Raw genomic sequence first — 23,170 nt, 5'->3', positions numbered from 1 at the left:
CAGTCAGGTGACAGACTGAACCCAACCGGGCCCAGTGACACAACTTTCCACTTAGGCAACTACACAGCCCCCAGATCCCATCCCTGGAAGCTTCAAAACCCTGGGCTCCGCCACAGCCAGGCACAACTGCCTCCCTCCAGGTTTCCACTTGGGTGAATGAATAGGCTTGAAGGCGACTCCAGATGCAGGAGGCGCGTCGCGGAGAAACGTGTCATTTAGGAGAAAGTTTGTTTCCTACAGAGACTGCAGTTGGCAGCTGCAGCCCCAGTCGGTTGCGAGAAAAGCTCCCCACCTGGGGAAGCGAGGCCGCTCCCGTGTGCGCTCGGCGGGGAGGACGCGGTGGCGGCGGGACTCGAACTCGGTCGTCGAAGGGCGCCCCGCAGGGTCCCGTCTGTAGCCCGGACGGCGAGCCCAGGTTGGAGTGGGAGGGAGCCGGCGTGCACAGCTGTCTTTGGTCGGGCTCAGGCTTCCGCTCCCTGCCTGCTCCCCTTTCCAGCCTCCCGCCCCAGAAACGATCTCGAGCGTTGCCAGTTTGATTCCAGAGCCCCACTCGGGTGGGTTCTTTTGTTTCTTTGTTTTAATGACAGTTCCCAGCCCTTCAGCATGTCATGCGCAATTAATTCCCTGGCTCTCACGAAGGCAGCTGGGGTGAAATTTCTTCTGCATCATCCTTTTGGGGATAATTGTTTATGATGTGACGTCAGTCGGATTGATTTTTCTCTCTTGAATGAAGGGTGGGAGGGGAGAAAGAGAGACGGAGAGAGAGAGAGACGCACAGATGTGCACGGAGGCCACAGACACTGACATTTGGAATTCCTTCAGGGTAAAAGGACACCGGAATGGGAGCTTAGAAGTGTGTTGCTAAGATTTCCGGCTGCACGGAATTATTAAGTTTTTCTTAAAAAAACAAAAAAAGAAAGAAAGAAAGAAAAAGAAAAGAACCCCCTCCGCAGCGAGCCACTTAGGTGCTGCTTTCACGCCAGAGTCCCCTGTTAAGGTGGCAGCCCTTGATAACTAATCTCGGGCACCCAGCCGCTTCTGTAAGCTTAAGGAGACGACGAGGAGGGGCGGGGGAAGTGCGTCACCAGGTGGGGAAGGGGCTGTGTATTTGGTGACAAGCGGGAGGCGATGGGGGTGGAGGGGAATGGGGACGGGAAATAGGTTCTGTGTGCTCTCCGGGGGTATTGTGTCAGGAGATGCAGGCTGGCTACCATGTGACGCGGTCCAAAGCTGAAGGGATTGGCCGAGGCAGCGCAGGCGGTGCAGCTCGGCCAGCTTGCCGTTCCTCTCCCTTTCTCTCAGCATCTTCTTGGTAGCCTGCCTGTAGGTGAAGAAGCACCAGCAGCATCCATGGCCTGTCTTTTGGCTTAACACTTATCTCCTTTGGCTTTGACAGCGGACGGAATAGACCTCAGCAGCGGCGTGGTGAGGACTTAGCTGGGACCTGGAATCGTATCCTCCTGTGTTTTTTCAGACTCCTTGGAAATTAAGGAATGCAATTCTGCCACCATGATGGAAGGTAGGATGCTTTCTGCTATGGTTGACTGGCTTCAGGCAAGGTTTGGGCAGAACAGCATTAAAGAATATGTGCAGCCAGTGTTATGTGGCGGTTCTAGAACCTGGTTGTCAAGGTTTTGCAAGCAGAAATGCTGCAGTTTGCTTGCAGTGGATCTGGGCTCAGACTAATGGAATCAAACCACAGGGCTGCTGCCTAGCTCAGAACCTACAGAGCTCCCAGCTCCTTTGAGAGAGAAAAGCCTAAAGTGTTTGCAGGGAGCTGAGATGGAGCTAGGAAAGAGCTTGCAGAGCAAATAAGTTGGGCGAGAAGATAAGGTTTTCTGTTCTGGGTTCCTGGGACTACACTGATTAAACATTTACAATGGAAACTTGTTTTCTGAAATTGACATTAGACAGGAGAGGTCATTAACAGAGTTATCCATACAGACATTTTCAGTGAACTGTTTAAAATTGTAAAAATTCTCATAAGGTATTTTTATCTCTGCAGTTTACATCATATTATTGGGATGGGGAGGGCAGCAAATTTGGTCCATAAACTGTAGTTGTATGAGAATGTCATTGCAACAGAATGAAAAATATAAGGAAAATATCCGGGCCTCTTGCCTCCTGATTCCGGGTCTTATCAGGTTAAAAAAGAATTTTGTGCTCCCTAAATGCTTTCCCTGTCCAATGGATTTTAGCCAAGTATCAAATGATTATTTGCTGATGATCTTTTCGCATATTCAATATTGAGTGTAAGGAGGAACTTTCCCTGGAGAGATGCTATTTAAACTATATTTTATTCTGCTAAATTACCCTTCCCAGTCTGACACTGTGACAGCCAAGATTGTCTCAAAAAAGCAGCAAGCTGATCAGGAAAGAAGCAAGCAGCTCTATGCAGGCTTTGATTTTCTGTTTTCACACTATAGGATGGTGCAAAACTCCTGGCCTTTCCTAAGATGACAGGCAGAAATTTGTCCCCAGCCTGGATTTCACAATGCAGAATTGAGTGCATAATGGGTCTCAAATCAGCCATGAAAATGGCAGAGAGGCCACCTCTTAAGCCAAGGTTTGTCCTACGGATTTTAACTATTCCTTAGAAATTTACCAAAATGGAATAAGAGGAGGAAGATTTCATAAAAAAAAGCAGTGTAGCCTGTACTTATTTGGCAGAAATGAATTCTTTTTGCTCTCCCTGTCATCATGTCAAACATTGTTAATGTGATTTGGGGGAGTGAAGAATTCTAGAGTCAAAACCCACAGATTTTAGAAGATAGCCTTAAAAGAGAGGTTGGGTATGATTTTGTTATGGAGCTGAGTCTTGTTTGCAAAAGGCTCTCAAGCTAGCCCTTTAAATCCAGGCCTAAATAAATTGAGATTGCTAACACTCTCAGATTAAATCATTTTCATTAATTCAAAATTGATTTAATCTTTGAATAACAAGGCAAGACAAACAGAGTGTTATTTATGCACTTTTCAATTAAAAGCTCATGTGGATTATCTTCTTCAGAAAAAATATCTTGCCTGTAGAGGTACTGTATTTCTCCAGCTCAACTTCATATAGCATTTCTTAAAAATGCATCTGCACACATTCTGATTAGATTTCAGTGTTGCATAGAGAATTGGATGCTCTTTCTTTTCACTTCTTGCCTTGCAAACCATGGCACTAAAGTATCTTCTTTGAAGGTTGTAACGTTTTTTGATGCTCATGAATGATTCTCCTGGTAATATGGTCTATTGTGCCATCCAAGAATGTCAGTTCAAAGCTCTGCGATAAGCTTATCCAGGCTGCCTAAACCAAAATGAGAACTGCAACAAAGACTTGGGCTGGAGCTGAATTAGCACTATTGCTCTGGGTTTGCCAAATTTATCTAATGAATGATGTTATCTTAGCACTGGTATGAATTAGAGGTTATACTATGGATACAGTTGTCTTTCACCAGATCTTTTGCAAGAGAAATTGGACAGGTGTTCCCACTGGCTTAAATAGCTAAATGAAATTAACATTTATTCCTACCCATAGCTCCTACTTAAATGTTTTTAAGCCTTATTATCTTAATAGTTCGGTGACCTTAGAAAGGCAAATAGGAGCTTAACCAAAAATCAATTTGCTATCAGTTGCCTTCCAACTTAGTTGACAGTCTTTTTGGCAATATACATTCATGTTTCTGGTATTGCATGGCAGAATTTCACCTCTGAATTGCTCTTATTCTGAAGGTGTGGTATATAATTATTATTTCGACTTAACTCATCTATAGAGATTGCCAGCCTCTGTACATCTACCACAATAACCTTGGAAAGTTAAGGAACCTCATAAAAGGCACCCCAAATTTGTCATGGCAGCTCTTCGTTGAAACATTAGTGGACTCTGAGAATGTGCCACCAAACATCTAGTTAAAATCATATTTCTTCTGAACTAGTGTGTCTCACACACACACATAGAGTCATCCACCCAAACACATTTCTGGAAAGGAAGAAAACATATATTTGCACTCGTGTGGATGTACATTTCTATATTGCTAAAGTGTTTTAGTCTGCTGCTCAGAAAAAGCATGGCCATGGCAACTTTTCAAAGGCACTTCTCTACTTTGTGTAAAGCAAGAGTAAACAAATATTCAGCAGAATGGGTCATAGTAAACTACGTTTTGTTTGTGTGGAACAGGATATAGGCTCCATTCATTCAATGCCTATTGGAAATCCATCCAATCATAGATGATAAATGTTACTACCTCCTCAGTGATACAAATTTTGTGGAAGTCAACGAAATAATTCCCCAGGGACCACAAGCAAGTGATTAGTGGTTTGTGGCTCCATGGTTCTTTTAACATATTTTAATTAAAAAACATATTTTAAGGGACTTGATTTGCTGCTTCCTGCATACCTTATCTTTTGGCAGTGGTTGGCATTGAGTTGTTTCTTTTCTAAAGAAAGCCACATGATCTGGAGCCTTCTGTAGTATAAATATGAAAGGAAAGATGATGAGCAAAGGGAATTATTAACTAAGGAGTGTACATATTGGCTAAGCTTACAATGAAGTCTATGTGGTTAGGGCAACTATTCAATGACTATTTTTTGATATATTATTATTAAAGTTTGAAAATGGCATTCTTTAGCTATCCTTTCTAAGATAACTGGAACTAAGTCAGAGTTTCTTGGGCTATCTGTCTATTTGTGAGGGTGTCTAGAAAGTACTTTCCTTGTTCACGTAGGCCCAACTGAAGGCGTTTTGCGTTTTTAGTTCCATATTCAGGCTCTTAGGTGCTATACTAGAAAGATAAGTTTCTGGGTGCCAATGGTTTCATTTTATACGACAATTTAAAAAATTAACAAGCAAATATTTTTAAGGGCTTACTGGGTTTAATTACAATATTCAGGATAATTTAATATATTTTATTGTATTTACTACTCATAATAACTTGAAATTAAGTATATTGTATATACGGTGCTTTTTTCAGTCCTTTTCTACCTTTCAAAAGTAAAAATAATGCATTGAGGCAAAAAAATGGTGGAGTGAAATTTGAACCTACATCCATTTAACCACAAAGCTCATGTTTTTGACCCTCTAGAAACCTCTTAGTTTTGCTTTGCATCAGGTTGGGCATGTTAACCTAATTGAAAAATAGGCTGTAGTGCCTTTGGTTGCATATTCTATGTCTCTCTGTTTTAAATATGAATATTGACAGAACTATACTCTTTAATTTCTTATTAATGCCTTTTATGTCCAAAATCATTATTTTAAAAATTTTGCATAATTGAAGAGTAACTAAACTTCTGTTGTTGCAATAAACCTTATAAACACTAAGAACTTCTTCTTTTCCTATCTAGAAACAGTTTTACTAAAATAACATTTGGAAAATTCTTTGGTTTGGTCAGAAAAGAGCAAGACATCTTGAAGCTGGAGCTGTTCATTTTGTATTTAGTTAAGAAGTTTTAAAGGGAATGCTTCTAATTTTCCTACTGATTCTCTTCTTTAAATGATGAAATTACTTTAGAAAATCTAAACATGCAGATAGAAGATTCCAATATATGTTCCATCACCTGTGTAATTTCTCATCTTCTCCAGTGTTCTGTATCATAAAGAACCTCTTTAGATATATATGTTCCCATCCAAATGCCAGGGGTCATCTTTATACTTCTAAAAAGAATATGGAGTCTTTAAAAAATTAAATTAGATAAACCATACTAGAAGACTCTGGATCATTCTTTCTGTTGGATGTAGCACATACACCATCCATGTTTCAAATAAACAAGGTACAGGAAGTTACCAACTCACAATTTTTATGTTCCTGAAAGTTTGTTTGTGAGCTGGTTACTTGGAACATGTTTTCCCATAGGAATAATGATACAAATAATAGAGTCTCACACAAGTCCATCAAAGGCTATTAACCCAATATCTAGCTAACATGCAAATATTTGCCATAAAATGTGTAAAGAACAGTATGGTTCCCATAGTAATCAAATAGAACAAAATTATGGCATTAAATGTGTTTTTAATTTTGGATGCTGCTGTTTGAAGGAAAGAAGCTTTAATTGGAGGACAATGAAGAGCTGGAGAAAAAATTGGAAGGTATTTTTAGAATACCATCAAATACTTTAGGTATTTTCAGAAGTTTTAGATACTCATGACACTGGATTTTTCAATTATGTTCAATTTTACCCTCATACTTGTGGCTTATCTTTTCTCAATTCAATTTTATCATACGAACTGCTTTTAAATTATGAGTAAAGTCATGATGTAAACTCACAGACTGAATTAAAAGTGGGAGAGAGAATTTACTGAGATAATTCTAAAGGAGTTGGAAGAGAGAAAAATGATAAGGGATTATTATGAATTTGGGCTCATGTGTCTGAGTAAGTCCCATCTGGAGAAATTAACTGAATAAGAAAGAGGTCATAGGTAGAACAGAATTGAGGAGCATAGTAAAAGCAGGAAAAAGTAGGGTGTGAGGCAGAGGTATTGGGTCTCACAGGTTTGTGTGCTAACTACCAAATGTAGGTGTGGGCACATAATGGCAAGCTTTCCATGGGAGAGAGACTGGGGAAGTGCATTTAGACTTGGGAAGCGATGGGCCTCTATTCTTGGAACTTGTATGTTGGTTAACTACATCTGCAGGATATTAGAAAGATCTGATATTAGAAAGATATTAGGCATCTAGAATTAAATACTTCACATGGCATGACTTCCTTGTTTAAGAAAACTTCTATATCTTCCCATTTCTCTTAAAATCCATAGGCTACAAGACCCTGCATGCTCTGGCCTGCTGTGCCTTTTCAAGCTCATCAAATACTTCACTCACACTGAAAGCCACACTGCCTGCCTCCTCGTGTTTAGAATAAACACTTTCATGCCTCAGGGCTTTTTCTTTGCCTAAAACACTCCTTTTGCAGGTCATGGAGTTACCAATTCTCTTGTGGTCCCAGCAAAACTGTCACCTCCTCAGGCAGCCTTTGCTATCATCCTTGTCATCTCAAACATATATCCTGGGCTACTGAGTCCATCTCAGCCCGCTCTCTCTCCTCAGAGCTGTGTTTATGGCTTGTGGTTGCTTTCAGTGCATGGGCTGAATCTCTCACTCAAATGTAAGCTCCACGAGGGCAGAAATCTGGTCTACCATTTTCATCTCTGTATCCTTAGCTCTTGGCACACTATAAATACTTAACAAGTTTATTAATTGAATAAGTGAACAAAACTAGATATAAATGACTCAGATAACTGTATACTATTCATTATTAGGTATTATTTTGGGCATTATGATGGACATAAGAAAAAAATGCTCAAATGTGTATTCTCACTGGAGAAATAAAATCAATAAACATGAAACAATTAGGAAATAAGACAATATTCTGCAGTGATAAATTGTGAGAAATAGATAATATATACTGAGATGCAAAAAAAAAGAAATAGTTCATTTGAAAATATGTACTTGAGCTTGAATTGTTTTGGTGATGAGCTCCTAGGAAATGATTTCATAATGAAAAGAGGCACATTGTAGCACCACCATTCAAAGAATTCCCAGAGTCAGTTTTGTCAGTATCCTGGATGCTTTTTTTCTTTTCTCTCTTCCTTTGCCTTCCTTGCATTTCTGCCTTTCCTTTCTCTACTTTTCTCATTCTTCCATCCCACCTTTCCCTTCCTGGGTTCTCATTCCTTTTCTCTGGTTTATGACCAAGCCTGAAAATGGTGGCTTATAAAACCAGCAGGTTCGACTTGGAATGTGGGAAAGTATTTTTAAATAAATGAGTGAATGTAAATGAGTGTAATGTTGTTCGGTGTATTTGTGTGTACAGTGGCAATGTCATGGAATATGAGATTTTTCAGATGCAAATTACTCCTGATTGAAGAATTTGTTAATATTAGGAGCTCAATGTGTTAGCTGATTTTATGCAGTTGGGCTTTTTGGTAGAAAGAACATGAACCCAGAAGTCAGACTTGAGTTTGAGTCTAAGTGTTGTGACTGCCTGGCTGTATGCCATGAGAAAGTTACTTTACATTCCTGGGCTGTGTTTCCTTGCAAACAAAATGAGATAATTGATGTGCCATACCTCTAGAACTTCCAGCTCTAACAGTCTCTGGCATTTGCTGAATGATTAGGATTCCTCACATCTACTCCCTCCAAGGTTTGAATTCTAATGACTGACTTCTTTTCCTCTCACCTCAGAATATATTCATCCCTGACACACAAATAATTCAAATGCATTACTATCTGCCTTTTATTAGTTTAATTTTTCTCTATGTTTATTCTGCATCCACAATTTACTTTTGCCTCTTTGCTGCACTGGAACACAAAAAGTGCATTTATGGCAACCCTCTTCTGCAACTCCTAGTCTGGAACTGTTTATTTATTCATCAAATATTCTGTATCGAATGCACACTAGGCATTATTCTAAGTGCTATAAGCTCAGTAGTGAACAAAACAGATTAAAATGTCTGCCCATGTGGGCATCCTTTTGCAGAAGTCAGTCAGCATGAGCTTATGTGATCCATGGATCAAGTGACAGGTGAGCATTGAGAAGTCTAGCATTCAGATACCCGTTCTGTGAATGTCTTGTGACAGTGCCCCTTGGGCTCATTCTTCTCACGCATTTAATAAATGAATGAGTGTCATGTCCTTGTCTTAGCTCACCATTCCAAGCCCAAAATTACAGCTGAGAGCTCAGCAACAACTCTAGGCTTGAACATTTTCACACAAAAGATGTAAATGCCATGAAAGTGTCATTCCAAGATCAAAATTACACATCTACTCACATGTTTTTTGGTGTATACCAAAAACTTTCATTTTTATTTTTGGTTCATATCCACTTCTGTTATGTGTCAGGACTAGTGTTTTAGGATTTTTGAAAGCCTGTGTGGAGTTACCTATGTTTCTTCTCTTTAACAAACAATTTAAGGAGGAAAATATTGAGCTCACTTAGGGCGTTGTCAAAGATTATGTGACATTTGCACATGCTTAAAAGTTTTAAAAATGCTTTATTCATCTAACAGATACACCTAGAGTGTTTCTGATATCTCAGTTGCTGTACTAGTCACAATGAAATGGCAGCAAAACACAAGGCAACAATGTCCCCATTCTTCAGAAGCATGGAGTCTAGTATATGATACCACATTAGCATGTACATATTTTATTCGTGCAATGTCTCTGTGTGGTAGAAAGAATAAGTACAGTAATCCTCCCTTATCTGCAGAGGATATGTTCCAAGATCCCCAGCAGATGCCTGAAACTACAGATATTACCAAACCCTATATGCACTATGCTTTTTCCTATACATATATATGAGATAAAGATGATTTATATATATAATTATATATACCTTCATAGGTATCAATCAGTAGGTATCAGTTTTACCTATGATCATTTTACCTTTATCATAGGTAAAATTAAATTTACCTATGATAAAGTTAATTTGTAAATAAGGCACAGTAGGAGATTGGCAACAATAATGAATAATAAAATTTAGAACAGTTATAACAATCTGCTGTAATAAAAGTTATGCGAATGCGGTGTCTGTCTCAAAATATTTTGTTATACAGTATGCACCTCTCTTCTGATGATGTGAGATGTTACAGTGCCTACATGATGAGATGAAGTGGAGTGAATGACGTATGCATTGTGACACAGCGTTAGGCTGCCATTGACCTTGAACACAGGCACTGCGATATGCAACAATATGATGACTGAGACGACTACTAAGTGACTAACAGCAGGTAGTGTAGACGGCGTGGATACACTGGACAATGGACTGATTCATGTCCCAGACAGGATGGAGTAGGACGGCACGAGATTTCATTACACTACTCACAATGGTGTGCAATTTAAAACTTATGAATTGGTTATTTCTATAATTTTTCATTTAATATTTTCAGATTACAGTTGACTGTGGGTAACTGAACCCACAGAAAATGAAACCTTGGATAAGGAGGGACTTTTGTATTACTATCCTTATTTTAAACAGAAGGAAACTAGGGCCCACCAAGGTTAAGTGACACTCAAGGTGACCACCTTACTAGTGGCAGAACCAGCACTTATCAGCCAGGCTTGACTCCTAGTTAAGTGCTGTTTATTTGTATAATGGCGTAACTGGAAAATCTTGCTCATATCCAAAGTGTTTGGCCTAGGTCTCTGACTGGCAAGTAAACAGCAGATTGTTTAAATCTGACTGGATGTTTCAAAAGCCTTCTTCAGAACTAAGCAAGTTAATTTTATTATCAGGTCATGATCTTTCAGAACAGTCATCAACTTGAAGAAGGCCACCTCACACAGAAGGATTTTATCCCAGTGGGCTCTTTTCAGTAGCTCAGTAGAAAATTTCCACAATTTTCTGAGGAAGAGCGTCATGATGTGATGTCACTAGTCCAGTGGACTCTAAACTTTCACAGCTTACCTTCTACCACACATTTTATCAAAAAGCCTGGTTCCCACCACGAACAAAAGCCCTTTTTTTTTTTCCCTGAGGAGGACAGCTCGGTGTTCACTGATATTTTATGAAAGCTGTGGCTGTTATCATGAAAACATGATAATGTGTGCCATCATTTGAAGATTAACCAAATGGGTTCAACCTCATTTTAGAGTTGCAGAAACCAAGGCCAAATGAAAAGACTTACCTAAGGATTTTTATTCTCTCTGTAAGAGGACAAGTCAAAGTTTATTTTAGTAATGATTCCAAAACTGTGAATAGACAAAGACTTGGAGCCCATGGTGTTTTTCACGTTCAAAGGTGCTGAGGCTGGCTGGGTGACTGCCAAGAGACACAAATGAATGTGTCCCCAGGGTCATCGTTCTACTGAGTACACATACAATGTGACCATTTATAGCTCTCTCCCCTGATTTTCTCAGTGAGTCAGTACAGTGTAGGGGGAAGGGCCAGGACTTGAAGAGGGACTATACCGCCTCTGTGACTGGGTGACCTTGAGTGAGTTCTGGAACGGTTGGCCTCAGCTTCCCCATTTGTAAGGGGAGAATAATGCTGGCTACCTACCTCGTAGAGTCATTATGAAGAGCAAATGAAATAATAAATATACATCTGAGAGAGTGTGGTGCAGATGCCAGTTTTTTTCTCAGACAGTTTTCTCTCAACCTATATACCCATGATAAAGTTTAATTTATAAATTAGGCACAGTAAGAGATTGGCAATAATAACTAATAATAAAATAGAACAGTTTCCATTGTTCTATTGGGTGTTACTTGTGGATTTCTTAGCCTTTGGAGGCTAGACATTACTGCTTGCTCTTTTGCTTTTTCTGTAGATTATTGCTGTACCTCTCCTGAAGACAGGCCTTACAGATTTCTTTCTCCTCTTCACCATACTATTAAGTTACAAGCATACTCTATCATCCTTTATTCTCAATGTCCATGTGCTAGGCCACCCCTTTCTTGAACATGTACGGCATCACTAATCAATCACAGCCATCTTTCTCCCTAGCTTTAGTATCTATCTCAACATCATATTCCAGGAAATTCCTGTGAATTGATTGGAATTGGCACATGAGATGATATTACCTTGCATTCCTTACCACAAGCAGTTTCCCAAAGTTGAAATACAGGGAATAAAACCAGAATACAGGCTGGGAGAGGTGGCTCATACCTGTAATTCCAGCCCTTAGGGAGGCTGAGGCAGGTGGATCACTTGAAGCCAGGAGTTAATAGACCAGGCTGGCCAACATGGCGAGACCCTGCCTCTACTAAAATTACAAAAAAATTAGCTGGGCATGGTGGTGCACACCTGTACTCCCAGCTAATCAGGTGGCTGAGGCGGGAGAATCACTTGAACCTTGGAAGCGGAGGCTGCAGTGAGCTGTGATCACATCACTGCACTCCAGCCTGGGCCACAGAGGGAGACTCTGTCTCAAAAACAAACATACATATAAAAAACCACTAGAATATAGGTGATCTACCTGTGCACCCACCTTTACAAATGCCCTTAGTGAATCACCAAAAATGACATGTCAAAAATTTCTCACAGCAGCAGTTCTGGTAACAATGGCCAGAAATGGAATGGTCTCTAAGCCCGATTGTAGGTAGAACCTTACTCCTGTGCTATTGACTGTAACCATTAAATTTCTCTTAGCCTTCTTGTGCACTAATTTGAAGAACTATGTCTACCAGGTAGCCAAGCTAGAGTCACTGCTTGGATTCATTCCTAATTCCTCCTTCCTTCCTGTCCTACAACAGTAGGTCCTTAAGAGCTGTAGATTGTCTTTCCTAAATAGCTCTTGACTCTGTTCTCTCTCTTTCATCCCCTGCTAACACATCTGATCAGACCTTGCTGCTTCCACCTTCCAATGAATCCTCCTCACAGCCACAAAAGACATCAATTTCCTCATCTGCCTTTGATTGTTTACCATGCTTCTAAGATGAAGTCCAAACGCCTTAGTGTGCTGTGCAAAGCTTTCACACACAGGCTGCCTTCAGCCTCATCTCTCACTGGCCCAGCCAGACAGAGCTCCTTGCCATTCTCTTGCCCTTGGACTTGCCATTCCATTCCTTCTCTATATGGAAACAGTCTGTTCTGACTTTTCAAGTGGACTAACGAAAGACTGTCTGCCTTCAGTGAAGCCTTCACATATGCAGCAGGTTGAGAATGAGAGCACTAGCTTTGGAGTCAGGCTGATCCAGCTTAAACCTGTGTGTGTGACTCTAGGGAGCTAGTGAACATGTTTCCTCCTCAGGAAAGTGGATGTGATGATAACAGTCTTTCTCATGGGTAATTTAAACATGTAAGTTTGAAAAAATTAAATCAGAAAGTGCACTTGTAGCACTTGGAGTTCTCCAGAGAGACAGAACTGAACAAATTGTGTGTGTGTGTGTGTGTGTGTGTGTGTGTGTGTGTATACATACAGAGAGAAAGAGAGAGAGGAATTTTTAAGTAAGGAATTGGCTCACATGATTGTGGGGACTGGCATGGCAGTTCCAAAATTTGTAGCACAGGCTGGCAGGCCAGTAACTCAGGCAGGCGTTGATGGTGAAGTCTTAAGATAAAATGTTAAGCTCCAAATAAATCTTAATTACTGTTCTCTTTTAGGCATAGCACATTCTTATACCTGCTTTGTTCCTTGCTCAAAAACCAAGGACTATGCCACAGTAGAGACCATATTTTACTCACTTTAGGATTCCCAATGTATGCATGTGTGTAAATGCTCAATAAATACCCAGTTTTAATAAATGAATCCTGTGTAAGGATCACAAACTTTTGGTGAAAGAGTCAAGCCACCCAGCATATGGTTATTATGAGAATTAAATGAGTTAAAATATGCAAAACATTTAGAAGAGTATTTGGTCCATAGTAGAAGCTTATTAAATGTCATGTGCACATCAGAGGTCCCAGTAAAGTTCCTGGATGCCAGGCAATACCCTGGATCATGCTTCCTCTGCTCTTCCCAAAGCACCCATCTGCCACGTAGGATCACACTGGCTGAGAGCCACATTCTGGTTCCAGGAGTGTGCAGTTAATATAGTATCTCACATATGTCTGCCTGACTCCTTTAATCATTTCCTCTGATTTTAAGAGGACAGGTTTCATTGCAGAAAACTTGCAAAATAAGAAGATATATAGAAGAAAATTAAATTCCCAAATAATCTCATTGTTAAGAAAGAACCAACCACTACTACAGTTTGTTGAGTGCAGAACATGAGCTTTGGAGACAGACAACCTGAAGTTCCTTAACCCTTGGTGATCTCATCAGCATCATAATTTATTTTACTATTCCTCTGTCATCAAATATTTAGGCTTCATTTATATATTGAGCAAGAATTGCTTAGATTAAGGAGTCTTGTGGTACGGTATGACTTCTTGGCTCCTATTTAGTAAGTTACCCTGATGAGGTGGTGAGAATTCTGTGTTGGATTCTAGTCCTGGCATTGCCCCAGGCAGTTGAGTGACTTTAAATAAGGCTTTAACATTGGGGAAAGAAAGGAAGGTAGTGAAGAGAAATTGATTTTAATTAGAAAAATTCTAATATCTCCTGGCACCTTTCTTTATTAGTTATGAGGATAAGACCAAGAATTTGCTAGGTGGGTAAGAACAGATTTGGAGTGTCCTTTCTGCTAGTCTCGACTGTGTCTGTTGGGTTAAGTCATCACCTCTCTATTTTCCCATCTGTAGACTGGTAAATTATATGAGTGTTCCTGACTTTCTTACTGGGTTGAATATTGAAGTATTAAAGTATATATGAAAATATTTTGAAAGCTGCAAAATTTTTATGTAAGTATAATGTAGTATTACAGCATTATTAGTTTCAGTATCTTGGAAATTCTGGTTTCAATTGAAGAGTTGGGTTAGATATTTTGAAGGCACCAACTCATTTTAAAACTCTATGATGAATCCCTGCTACAGGCAACCCCTTTCCACATATCCTCAAATTTCCATGTCTACAAATGATTTTTTTTCATTTTTGGATACCAGAAGATAAGCACCTTTCCAAATTTAATGATTTATTTCAATGGGGATGGATATATGGAATTTTGTTAAACTGAATAAAAATATTGTTAGCAACAATGGATACATAGTGGGACAATTTAAAATGCAGTTTAAAGTGTGTTCAACTGAAATCTATCTTGGCCTAGTTACAAACCCAAATATAGTTCTGTATACAATTTCAGCAAAGTCTAATCCTCTTTATCCAAATGCCAGATCAAACGATTTCATCTGGATTTCTTCTCTTGAGTTTCCTGCTATCTTCTGTCTTCATGGCAACCCAGTTCAAGTTGGCACAATGAAGAACAGAGCTCGTCGCACTCTTGATCAAATTTTGACTAAGACACATAGGAAGTGTTGTAGTGACAGTGCAAGGCGATGAGCTAGCCAGGGGTCTAGGTGTGAGACACAGGCGAGCAAGACACATAGAGACCTTGCTGTCATGGAGCCTGAGTTCAAGTATGAGGACACAAGATTAACAAACCAAATGAATGAACAAGATCATCTCAGATTATGGTAAAATCAGTGAAAGAGGCAAAATGGAATCGTGGTGGAGAATGGGAGGGGTGGTGGTGAAGGCTACTTTACGTGGTAATGGAAGGTTTTTCTGAGAAGGCACTTGAACTGAGACCCCTATACCTTGTGACCCATGAAGCTCTGGAACAGCATTTCAGGAGTGAAAACAGTAGGGTGAAGTGCCTGGGCCTTGGTGAACTCAAGGACAAGAGGGAAGCCAGCATGGCCAGAGACCAGTGAGGAAGGGAACAGAGGCAGGAGAGAAGAACAGGAGATTCACATCAGGCAGGGCTTTATGAGCAATGGAGGTGGATCTGGAATGGATTCTGAAGCAATGGAAAGCCACCGGAGAGGGTGAAGGAGAAGGTCATGCTTTTGCTTGCATCTTTAGACAATTACTTGGGTTGTCGGATGGACTGTAGTAGCTACAGATGGCATTCTAGCTTTTTTTATTTTTTATTTTATTTTTTTGAGGAGGAGGAGGGATTGTCTTGAATCTGTGTTTGAGTAATAAATATTCTGATTTTATTTAAATTTTATGTTTATTTGTGGGAAAGCTGATGGAGATTGGAAGGGATGGTGGTGCCCTCCCCCAAGCCACTCATTGGCACCATCACTATTGAGGTCGGTAGGCTCAAAGTGAAGGTTTAATTTAGCTATTGAATAAACCCTTTCTAACCCAAACGGTTCTGGCATTAGGCTTTTTCAGAGACATGCTGACAGCTGAAAAAAATGAAGATATTAGAGATCCAAGGGTATCATGCACTTTTTTTATGTACTTATTTTTAAATGGCTTTGAAGCACTTCAATTATTTGATAGCCGTTCTGATACTGAATCAGTTTGTTTATTAGGGGGGCTTTCATCATTTCATCACTGAGGCTTTTTCTCTCTAGGCCAGATCAGAAAGATAGAAATACTTAAGAGATCTTACTGTTGACAGAGATTGACCTCTCCATGTTTCATTTTTCTCTCCAAATGTTTCCATTAAAAGATTTTGTGTCCTCTCTGAATGTCATCTACTGAGATACCTACTGTTCACCTTAACTAGATTCACCTGCGCACTTCTCCAATTCATAGCCCTCTCTTCCTACCTGCAGGTGCCAAAACTTACTATGCCCTAAATTGCATTTTTACCCAAGATGAAAATATATGCAAGGCTTCCTGTGGGTGGGAATTGTTCCTGGTCTAGTTTCCTTTGGGACAGGAACAGGCCTCTAGTTTTCTTTTATAATTTCTTATGTAATATAGCAGCTAAATGCACAGGCTTGGAAGTTAAAAAACACTTGGGTTCAGATCCTAACTCTGAGACTTGCTGGCTGTGCCCCCCGGGCAAGCCTGAGCTTAAGCTCCTTCTGCCTGCCTGCCTGCCTACCTACCTTCCTTCCTTCCTTCCTTCCTTCCTTCCTTCCTTCCTTCCTTCCCTTCCCTTCCTCCTGTCTTCCTTGCTTCCTCTCTTTCTTTTTTCTTCTTTTTTCCTTTTTAAGCTATCACAAATTACAAGCTTGTCAGCAACTATTTATTGAGGTTTCAAATATTGTGCTAGGTACTAGATGTACATAGTGAGCAAACCTCATGAAACAGACATTGTGAAGCTTACAGTTTAGTGACAATGACATTAAAATAACACAGATAACGAAATTATTATAAGTGAGCAAAGTTATGTGAAGGAAGCATTGAATGGGATTCTCGAAGAGCTTTTTAAATAAGGACCTAACCTGGTAAGGTCAGAGTAAGTCAAAGTGGCAAGCATTAAATGACACTATGTGTGTGTGGAGTCAAACATATTTCCTGTTACTTTTACATTCAATTGCTCATGTTATCCTTATTATTACCACTGCCATTGGCATTGTTAATATTATCAGCACCCCCATGCTTGTGCATATCCTTGAGTCAGTGAACTTCCCCAGAACTTGCTACAAGATGATACCAAAATGTCTTTTTACAATACTCTTGGTCACTTGCCTTGATGTGCTCTACATCTGTGCTTCCCAACCCCTGTCAGCTTGCCTAGTTTCTGACTAGGTTATCTGAGCAGTTTCTGGGGCTACACACTCATATTTTGGTTTCCATCCATACACTGACTCCCCAGAATCCTTAGAAGACCTCTGATCTTATTGCTCCATCTCCTAAATAAATGTCATCTAAACCCAACATCACAACTGCCCTGTTGCTCTGTTGTTCCAGAAGGAAGCAGGAATCTTTTAGGGAATTTTCCAAAAGAAAAGAAGAGTCCCTCCCAGTATCTTTGAGTTCTTTTGAAGAGCTCATTGCTATACCCACTCTGCTCTATAAGCACCTGCTCTGGCTGAATTATGAGACTGAGGGATATTCCTTCTCATTATTCTTGAGAAAGTCTTTCTTGTTCACCACTGGCCTAGGTCCTAGGCCACAAATCTAATCTTCAGACTTCATCATTTCTCCACACCAAAGGCTGTGAAATTATGGTTTATTTTTTATTTTTTATATTGTCAGTGCATATGTGTTACATACACCTATGTATGGCGAACCCTTGATTTTCCTAGCAGATTGGTGAGAGGAAGATCTCTTAATAGGCAATAGCCCTGAATCACCTCTTCTACTAAAGTTTCTCATAACTGGCTTTAGTTTTCCTTTCCTTTTCTTCCCATTCTCTAATTAGACCTCACCAAAAGATAGTTGCCCTGTAACTTGTCAAAACATAACTGCCCCAGAACAGCCCTAGATCTCTGGATATTGCATAATAAAAAGAAGACTGAGAATAACATTATCCAAGAAGTGTTCCATAGTTTCTCTTAACAAGTAGATACAGCTATTACCACTGCCCCTCCCCCTAGAGGAGGGAATATTCAAATCATGTTCAGATTTATTAACATAAAAATAACTATCATTTCTTGAGCTCCTGCGACATGCCGGAAATTGTTCCTAAAGTATCTATAAACATTTATCTCATTTAATATTCACAACAATTTCATAAGATTGATACTACGATAATTATTTCTATTACACAGATGAGAAAACTGAGGTTCAGAGAGTTTATGACTGGCTCAAATATTTAGGACTTGAACTCATCTGACAAGATCAGGCACATTCAAGGTGGTATGACCATAGACTTGAACACTGATCTATCTGATTCTCAAACTATATTGTGAAACACTAAGAAATGGTGTCTCTTAATTTTTACCTTTGAGGATTTAAACTTACTATATTCCCATATAGGGGCAGAACAATGGCATTCACTGCACCACAGCAATTGACAGTGATAATAACTAAGATTATTATAGCATGCTTACCTACTGTTCCTATTACATAGATGAGAAAACTGAGGCTCAGAGAGTTTATAACTCACCATATCAATGGTACATCAGCAAATGATGAAGAGGTAATGAAACTATTATTAAGGATGCCTTTGTTCTGGTTATTTTAAATCAGATTGGTTTGTAGTTTCTCATATTTTACTTTGTAGTTTTCTGTGGCATTGTATGATAAAGCAAACTTTAATGAATGATGTTGGATGTTTCAGAGAAATTTGCAATGCCATTTTCAGCACTTAAAGCAATTCTCCTATGTTAGAATGTGATATCTATTTCCACCTTTTGCTTAACAATCTATTGGGCACATATCCTACTTTCAGTTGTAATAAAATTTAAATTTTTTAGCATTTCAAAGGCAATTCAATCATCAGTTGACTTCTGTTTAATATGAAAAATATAGTCATTCTGACTTTGTGGTTTGGAAAAGGTTATAGTTCCCAACTTTATATTAATACTTTCATTGTAGTTAAGGCTTAACACTTCTTTTGATTTTAATATTCTTAACAGATGCTCAACTCTCAATAACTATAATAAGATATACATTTAAGAAATATGTAAAAACATGCCAATCCTCTCCAAGTTTATTTATAGACCTGAAATTGAGTATTTATGCTGTTTGCTCTGCAGCAAATACAAATACTGCCCTTAGGTGTTGCCTTTTTACTTGCAGGTTGTGTTTCTTGTTATCATCATAAATTCTTTAGTCAGAGCATGAAAAACAATTGCATAGATGAACGCCATATATAAGGCACCTGCCTCCAACGTGTCCAGAAGTCCAATATTGTAGATTCTGAGATAAAATTAACTCATAGAAGATGACCCAAGGTTGGTAGTAATGATATTCATTATTAATTATTCTGCACAACTTATCAGTGTACCAGGCTCTGAGTGAGGGGTTGTATAAATGATGGATCACCTATCTCTCACCATACCTCTATGAGGAGTAGTCTTAATCCCATTTGATAGATGAAGAAACTGAGGCTCAAGATCCCATGCACGGCTAGGGAGTAGCAGAGCAGGATGGGACCACTGGGTCCTAGCTGGTGTGATCTCTGAACCACTGTGTTTACCACCAGGCATCATGATGGGCTTGTTAAGAAAGCTGAGTTGGAGAGGTTCTTGTCCCTTGTCATGAGCGGAGACTTTATGCGGAGCTGCTTGATCACTTCTCATCAACTCCTCTGAGTTCTTGGACATGCCCACTTTGTTGGCTATTGGCTATGTATCTGAAAGAGTCTTTACAGACTTCAGAAAATTCATTTAACAACACGATTTCTGGGGCTATGCTACCCTTAATGCTTCCACCTCACCTTTCTTTTCTGCACTGTGTGCTCATTTGCGCCATCACACTGCTCCCCCTTTTCTTCTGCTCTCTTACCTGGTTGGCATAGTGCTGCTGCTGCTTCCTGTGTTACTCCTGTTCTGTGGTCTCTGCCTTTGTTCTTCCCTCACACAGGCAAGTTTATATAGCAGCAAAGCATTGATAAGACAGCAGCCTTTTGAGCTAGGCTGCTTGACTTTACACCTTAACCCAATTTCACTTACTACTCCACTATTTTGGCTAATTTACTTCTCTTGTCTGTGCCTCTACTTTCTGTTTTCTCAGCTTTGAAATCAATACCTGTCTCATGAAGTTATTTTGAGGAATAAATAAGTTAACATATATAAAGTACATAGCTTAGTGGTTGCCACATAATAATTGCTCGCCTAATTAATCTTCTTTTTTTTGTTTACATTTCCATGATAAGAGGTAATTTACATCAGGAAATCCCATTATTTGGGTGAGAGAGAAAACGACTTCAACCACTATAAGGAAAACCCTTCCTTCAGGAAGAAAAAGCAGATAAGTTTTCTCTTTAAGGTGCTTCTCATTCCCTAATTTTCAAGCTCCCCTTGGCCACAGCAGTGAGTTGGCTGACTGCCACTGGGACCTCAGAGACCAACACATCAGCCAAGTTTTGTTTTTCCCTTAACTCTTGCACTTCCCATCTCCCCAACTCCCAGCTGCCCTTATTCACAATGCTGGGACAACAGCTCCATGTTTGGGTCACGGTTGACCTGGGTCTTGCAGTCTTCAGCGGGTAGGCAGAAAGCTGGGGGAATGGTGGCTTCATTCATTTGCACCACAACAGTCAGGCACTGGGGAATAGATGATAACTTTATATGCATGCGGGGAATAGAGACAGTAAAGAAGAATTCAAAATGACCCTCAAAGCCAGCTGCATACGAAACTTTTCATGAAGCATTTAATTTATGCTCACTGCCTCTTGTTATAGATGGCATTTTTTTTCATTTTAAAAATAAACTCATCAAAAATGAGGCCAACGGCTGGATGTGGTAGTTCATACCTATAATCCCAGCACTTTGGGAGGCCAAGGTGGGTGGATCATTTGAGGTCAGAAGTTTGCGACCAACCTGGCCAACGTGGTGAAACCTCACCTCTACTAAAAATACAAAAATTAGCCAGGTGTGGTGGTGGGCACCTGTAGTTCCAGCTACTCGGGAGGCTGAGGTAGGAGAATTGCTTGAACTTGGGAGGTGGAGGTTGCAGTGAGCCAAGATCATACCACTGCACTCCAGCCTGGGTGACAGAGCAAGACTCCAATCAAAAAAAAAAAAAAAATGAGGCCAAGGAAGTGAAATAATTTGATTAAGAGCTACAGGATTTCAATACCTATGCTCTTCATCACCTCCTAGTGCTGCTCCCTTCACTTTGCTACGCATCCTTCTTCCTACACTAACCTCTCCTGGCCTCAGTGACTTCATCTGTAAAATGATAGGTTTGTCACAATGATGTTGGAGTTTCCTTCCAGCTCTGACATTCTGGCACTCTTGAGTTGGCATCCAAGTTTAGAAACACTGTTGCCAGTGGTCACTTTCTGAGTGTCCAGCAGGATGTGTCTGGACAGGCCTCATTTACTCGTTGCTGCTTGGTTTATGCGGCAGTCATCTGTGACTCTCTCACTGAATCACATTACAGCTTACATTATCCTGTCTCCTGTACCAACCAAACATACTTTGTTCCATTACCACTGAGCAAATCCTGTAAGGAATCTAACACAGCTCCAAGAATTCTCTTCTGGTAGTTGCTAAACGTGTGTTTCCTTCACCCATGAGTCAATACAATTTCAGAACAAGATGCTCCACAAAGTCTAAATGAGGTTGGGGTCAAGTATAGACAGGAAGGAACACAACAACCATTGAGCTCTACTGAGTTAAGAATCTTTTTCTTTGCTTTTTACAATCTTTTGAGATTAGATGCTTTCTCCAAGGTTCAGACAGAATAAGGTCCTTAGCCAATGCAAATAATGCAGTTTTGAGTCTGCCTATATGTTATCCATGCTACTGTAACCTTTCCCTTGGTATAACATGTTGAGCATCCCTAATCCTAGAAAATCTGAAATCCAACATGCCTTAAAATGTGAAAACTTTTGAGCAGTAACATGATGCCATAAGTGGAAAAGTCCACACCTAACCTCATATGATAGGCCACAGTCAAAATGCAATCAAAACTTTGTTTCATGGACAAAATTATTTAAAATAGTGTATAGAATTACCTTCAGGCTATGTTTATAAGGTATGTATATAAAACATAAATGGATTTTGTGTTTAGACTTGGGTCTCATCCCCAAGATACCTCCTAAGGCATATGCAAATATTCAAAAATCTGAAAAAATTCAGAATCTAAAACACTTCTGGGTCCCAAGCATTTCAGATAAGGAATACTCAACCTGTAATAGAAAGAGTCACGAATTGGAAATATCGTTCCAACTTTGCTGCCGATTTTTAACATATTGTTTTGATTAAGGCACTCATCTATACAATGCATCTATAAAAGTGATTATCTTTAAAGTGAGTAACCTTAGAGATTCTCTATCTGGAGCCAGGTTAATGCTTAAATCATCTCAACTGGTTAGGAGAACATTAAATCATCTCTCATTCTTCTTTCTCCTTTATCTCATAAGTTCAGTCACCAAGTACTATCAGTGCTCTATTCAGAATGCCTCTCTGTATTTTTCTTCCCCTGTTTCTGTCACCACCACTGTAAATCTGAACATTATGCTACTCCCGGAATCCTGAAATAGATTGCAAGTTGCACATATTCCCAGGCTCTACCCAACTTCCCTCCTAGTCCTTCATGTGTGCCCTCCTCATATACATAGTGCTCACTTCTTGCTCACATCTGAAACCTCCATTTTTCCTTCTCCATCACTTGTGTTATCAAGTTCTCTGGGTTTCAATAAACAGAACCTATCCAAAATATATTTTCTGTTCTCCCACGTCCACCATCTTTATCTTATATCTGAACCTTTACCAGGGCTGTTTTCTGCAACTCTGTTCATCTAATTCTTCCAAATCTTTCATGGCCCAGCCCAAGTACAGAAAAGAGCCCTGTCCCTCTTGTTCATCAAGAGGGATGTATCCCAAGCACTAGTACAATCCCAGGCTCATAATAAGAGCTTAGTAAATATTGGTTGAATTAACAAATGACTCCCTTCCACAAAGGTTTCCCTGACTAATGCAGCCCAATTCATGTCAGAATTTTCTAAACCCCAATGGCATCGATTTAGCAGCTATATGGTCTTGTAGTTTCAGGGAATTGCTTTGTTTTCATCCACTTAAGGAAGACCAAAATCAGTGAAACTATAAGAAGGTGTTGACCTGGATGAATCCTAGCTCTGGCCATATCTCTTACAGGGTAGAGGAGAAAAAAGCACTACCTATGTATCAGGCCCAGTTCCAAGTGCATTATCCATACTGTTCCCATTAAACTTACAACAGTGTGAGGTAAGTGCTAAATTATCCCCAATTTATTGATGTGAAAACTGAGATTCAGAGAGGTTAAGTAACTTGCTTAAGTTAAGAAAGCTAGAACATGGTAAAGCCAGGATTTGAACCCAGCGATTCTGGCTACAGATGTGCAATCATTAACATTATACTATGCTACCTCTCACAT

At 39.7% G+C, this 23,170-nt stretch overlaps 1 protein-coding gene across 42 annotated transcripts in view; it reads left to right on the top strand.

The window, feature by feature from the left end:
* Positions 1–204: 204 nt before the first annotated feature.
* Positions 205–23,170, top strand: part of SGIP1 (SH3GL interacting endocytic adaptor 1) — a 211,336-nt gene continuing 188,370 nt past the window's right edge. For 10 of the 42 annotated variants that reach the window (XM_057298643.2, XM_055117635.2, XM_057298630.2 and 7 more), the window contains exon 1: positions 1,139–1,519. In XM_057298643.2, the coding sequence (XP_057154626.1) occupies positions 1,510–1,519 (10 nt within the window). In that variant the 5' untranslated portion in view covers positions 1,139–1,509. The other 32 variants (XM_057298649.2, XM_057298648.2, XM_057298646.2 and 29 more) reach the window with 17 other exon arrangements.

The sequence above is a fragment of the Pan paniscus genome, chromosome 1 (genome assembly GCF_029289425.2).
Source record: "Pan paniscus chromosome 1, NHGRI_mPanPan1-v2.0_pri, whole genome shotgun sequence".
Taxonomy (NCBI): Eukaryota; Metazoa; Chordata; class Mammalia; order Primates; family Hominidae; genus Pan; species Pan paniscus.
This window is presented reverse-complemented; position numbering and strand designations above follow the sequence as displayed.